Source organism: Apus apus, chromosome 19 (assembly GCF_020740795.1).
Source record: "Apus apus isolate bApuApu2 chromosome 19, bApuApu2.pri.cur, whole genome shotgun sequence".
Taxonomy (NCBI): Eukaryota; Metazoa; Chordata; class Aves; order Apodiformes; family Apodidae; genus Apus; species Apus apus.
In genome coordinates, this window is record NC_067300.1 from 10,029,313 (window position 1) to 10,033,630 (window position 4,318).

A 4,318-nucleotide genomic window follows, 5' to 3' on the forward strand; every position below is an offset into this window, starting at 1 on the left:
AAGCTCTGGCAGAGCTGGGCCTGCAGCATCACAACCCACGTGGCCAGTGAAGTGCCTGTGGAATCCATACGTGTCTGCTCCCCCTCTGCCAACAAAGTGTCAAAACTCATTCCTCAAAAATACTTTTATGGTCTTTACTCAGTCTTGACGCTCACTTGTTCTAAAGTTTCCAAGAAAACATTACAGCTCCAAAGGGGGCATCTATGTTTGAGTAAAGCCACATGATTTTGAGCAGAAATAGCTACAGCCAGGCACTGCAGGCTGCACCAAGCAGCAGAGCTCTGGAAACACTTTTTCAGAGTTAGAGCCAAGAGATAAGAATGAGAAGCAATTATCTCAAAGAGGTTTAATGAAAGAAGTGCTCCGAGTACAGATGAATTCTACTTGACCTTACCACTTTGTCCTCTTCTGCTGTTCCCTTTTGTACATTCACCTGCCCACTCCTGCTTGAAACTGGAGAGAGAATCTAGGGGTTAATTCTGACTTTTAAACCTGGTCAGTGTATCACTATTGGATCAACCACCTGTGACAAAACAGGTTCAGTTGTCCCAAAATAGATGAACAATCTTAACCCTTTGAGGCTGCAGCCTAAATCACTATTTCTTTTTTGCTTACAGAAATGGCCAACATAGGGTTCATAAAAGGCTGTTTAAAAAAATTGCCCCCCCCCCCCCCATTTATACACATCATTCTTTTCAGAATCAATTTAATGGGAAAAATGCTCTTTAATTCTGACTGGGACTGGCTACTGGACTGCCTATGCCTTTTTCTTCAAAAGCAGATGTTCAGCAGTGCAATGTTTCATGCATTATGCTGACAACAGCAAGTTAATAGCAAAATATACTAAGAAACATCTAAAAAAGTCTGAGAGGTTGCCTAACTATTGGAGTGGGTCAGCAACAAAAGATCAGATGTGACACGTGTTAACATCCCAGAACAGTTTATCCTCCACTTGGCCAAACCTCATTTCACTCACTCAGCTGAATGTAATTAGACCTCAAGCTTGTCCCAGTTTCAGTCTGCAGAAAGGGGTTGTGGCTCCCCACCAATACGTGGCTGCTCTGAAATGCTGGCAGGGAGAGACTGCAAAGGTGCACAGCATCTCACAGATTTAGACAAGGAGAAGCTGCAGCAGCATGACCTGTACACTGAAATGCAAATACATATGTCATGGAACCTGCTTTCAGTTTCAGTCAACACTCCCAAGCAAAAAGCAGCAAGAACCCACAAGCCACACAGTGCAGGAGCTATTTTTAGATCCATGTTAGACAATTTTCCCTCTAGCTCCATGTATCAGAAACATATGCTGCAGCTACAGACCCATTACAGTTTAATCCTACCTCAAACAAGGAGATGGTAAATCTTCAGATTCTAATAACAGCTGAGCTGCTCAGGGAGCAAAGCACCATTCCAGCCTTTGCTGTGGTTCAGGCTGCACAATCTGGCCTGGAGCAAGCTAAGCTGCACACGGCTTTGTGAAAACAAGTTGATTTAATTTTTCTGACCTTTGTAATAAGATCCTTTAGGAGATAATTCTCCCTTAAAAGGATTGAAAAATTAAGTGTGATTTTTCTGATGAAGTAGCTTGTGTTCCCCCAATAAAAAGTGAAAAAATGGAAGCCACTTAACTACCTACTTATCCAAGGAAGTGGCTGGAAAGCAGAACAAGGATCTTTATGGCAGAAACAGAACTGACCTCAAACCTAGCAAAAGCCACAGAATCAACTGAACCCTTGCTAGAAGACATGTTTTAGGTTAAACCCATAAAGACGGAGTCCCTTGGAAAAAACGTACAATTATCAGTTGCAAGATAGTAATGACTTGCTTGTTCTCCAAGTTTCCTCGATCCAAGTGGCAGTGTTCTCAGCAAGTAAATGAAGACTCACAGCGGTTTTGGATTGACTGGAGCAGCAGTCACAGACTCACCTGGGACAAGCCTGGTAGTCACAGCACAGCAACTGGTGCCACTAGAGCCGAGGGTCCCCAGAGCTGTATGACTGCAGAGAGCACTGTACAAAAATGGGAAATACTTTTTTTTTTCAGTTGCTGTGATGTGTGAGCATGTTTAAAGAAGTCTACTCAGCCATCCAGCAGTTTGGGGTTCTTTAATCATTACAGTTCTACCCAACACATAACAGATAATTTACATTTGCAACCAACCCATCTTTGAGCTGCAGCCCAGCCCACCCACTTCACCAAGACCAGAAGAAGAGTCTGCTGCCAAAGGGAGAAGGTTTCAGCTCCCCCTCAATGGGTGGATTTGGCTCTGGTCTAGGTCTAGAGTGATAGGCATTCTCAGGCAAAGGTCGGTCTGTCTTCACTTTGGTAACCTGGGAAGGAAAAAAGAAATTATACAACTTTTCACAGCTTTGAGCAGAAAAACTACACTGAGTAAGAACTTTAAGTGAGAACTACCAAGAAGTACCAAACAAAACTAAGGACACATTGTTATCTGGTGAGACCTCCTGTCCCAAGGGTACTTCTAAAAACAGGGAGGGGAGGGACATCTCACTCCTAACTACAGAGTAGTTCTACACATGAATGTCACTCCTGAAGTCTCTGCCCCTGGAAAACCAAGAAGCAAGAGTGTCATTGCCTAAGAAAACTGCAAGTCTTCTGGGAAAGCAATCCTGGAGAACTCAGAGTCTTGACTTCTACTAAGTCCACAAGCTTCCAGTGTTGAGATCATGAACTACCTTCTGACCGGGAGAAGAGTCTGAGGCCTGGTCTGGACAAAGTGTCCAGAGGAGAGATGAAACTGGCTATCTGACCAAAGAGACATGAAGTTACCTTAGAGAGCTGTCCTAGATCAGGTCTCACCCAGCCCAGCTTCTCCAGCACACAGCTATCAAACAGAGCCTGCTGCTTGCGGCAGCGGCGCAGCTCCTGCAGCCCCGAGTAGTCGACGCACGTCCAGTACTGGGTGAACGGCTCCGCGCAGTGCGTCCTGATCTTCCTGGGAGAGCACCAGAGCAGCTGAAAGCGTTACCATTTCCATGCTTTTCTCCCTTACTCATTCAAGCCTCGACTGGTTTTTGTAGCTGTAAGCTCTCGGCAGGGTTTGAAGCCCTCAGAGCAGCCGTTACCTGAAGCACCGTTCAACACACGTGGCACCAGCACCATCTGCTCTGTGGCAGCCACGGGTCAGGGCAGCAACAACTCAACCAGCATGAGGCAGGTACTTCTGCCAGGCAGGTGCACACAGCTCCTCCATAACAGACCCCGCTTTTGCTACACCCCTTACTGCACAACATACAGTGCTCTAACGCTTCCAAACTAATTTGAGGTCTTAAGTTCAAGAGGACAAGCTCAGAACAGGAGTTTCTGATTACCAGCTGCTGCACTGGAAGAGGGCATTGAGCTAATTAACCCAGGCCTTTTCCTGGCAACTTAAAACCACAATTCTGGCATATGCCTTGGATCTATTTTTGGTGAGGAGCAAATGTATCTACCCAAGCTTTCCCAAGAGCTCACCTGTGAAGCAGAGGACAGACAATGCAGAGCTTGAGTGGGTTTCCAAGATCTGCCAACCCAAGTGCAGCGAGCAGGCAGGCTGCCAGCGCCCTGCACTGCCTTCCTAGCCAAGGCCTGAGCCACCTACTCCGGCGCAGAGGCCGCGGTGTGTCAAGTAAAAGGATGAGGTATAAACAAACAAAAGGGCACGGCCTCCATACAGTCAGGAGTTAAAAAAGCAGCAATAAAGACTCTGAAGGCTGTGGACGTAGCAGCATTTTTAATTAAACCGAGTGACTGCCAGTGCTCGAAAAACAGAGCGGGACGAGGCCGCAGGGGCGGGTGACCCCCCGAGCCCTTCACCCCCGGGCCGGGCAGGACCCGCGGCACCAAAGCGGCTCTTCCCGGGGCCCCCGCTCACCTGAAGAAGTCGAGCGCGCACTGGTTGACCTGCCGCCCCTCCCGCAGGCACTTCCTGGGGTCCTTCTCCTCCCAGCGGCACAGCATGAACTCCTTGTTGGGCCGGTCGCACTGCGCTCCGTAGTGGTGGGCCGCGGCCTTCAGCACGGCCGAGCTGACCGCCACCTGCACGGGGGCAGAGCGGCGAGAGGGGAGCGGGGCTGCCCGCCGGGGCAGCGGGGGCCGGGCCGAGGCCCCAGGGCGGGAGCTTCACTCACCTCCTGCACCTCCAGCTCCCGCAGGGAGGGCACGCGCAGGGCCCCGGCCATGGCGCCGCTCTCCTTCAGCTCCCCTCCGCGCCGCCCCGCCCCGCGCATGCGCCACCGGCACGGGGGGGGGGGGGGCGCAGCGGCGCAGACGCGGGGCGCTTGGCGCATGCGCGGCGGCGGCCCCGGGTGTCCCCCGC

The 4,318-nt window shown here is 50.1% G+C and overlaps 1 protein-coding gene across 1 annotated transcript; it reads right to left on the reverse strand.

The window, feature by feature from the left end:
* Positions 1 to 2,086: 2,086 nt before the first annotated feature.
* Positions 2,087 to 4,240, reverse strand: NDUFA8 (NADH:ubiquinone oxidoreductase subunit A8). The gene is made up of 4 exons (XM_051636900.1): positions 4,131 to 4,240; positions 3,875 to 4,038; positions 2,791 to 2,956; positions 2,087 to 2,330 (listed from the first exon to the last, which is right to left on the reverse strand). The coding sequence occupies exons 1-4, from the start codon at positions 4,227 to 4,229 to the stop codon at positions 2,193 to 2,195; spliced, it is 567 nt and encodes a 188-aa protein (XP_051492860.1). The 5' UTR covers positions 4,230 to 4,240; the 3' UTR covers positions 2,087 to 2,192.
* Positions 4,241 to 4,318: the final 78 nt, after the last annotated feature.

Bases quoted from the DNA above. Each gene is read 5' to 3' on its own strand.
- NDUFA8 (XM_051636900.1), bottom strand. From the start codon at position 4,229: ATGCGCGGGGCGGGGCGGCGCGGAGGGGAGCTGAAGGAGAGCGGCGCC. The intron at 4,039-4,130 runs GTGAGTGAAGCT...GCCCCCGTGCAG, and splicing joins GGGAGCTGGAGGTGCAGGAG to GTGGCGGTCAGCTCGGCCGT. The intron at 2,331-2,790 runs GTAACTTCATGT...TTTCCTTCCCAG, and splicing joins ATCTAGGACAGCTCTCTAAG to GTTACCAAAGTGAAGACAGA.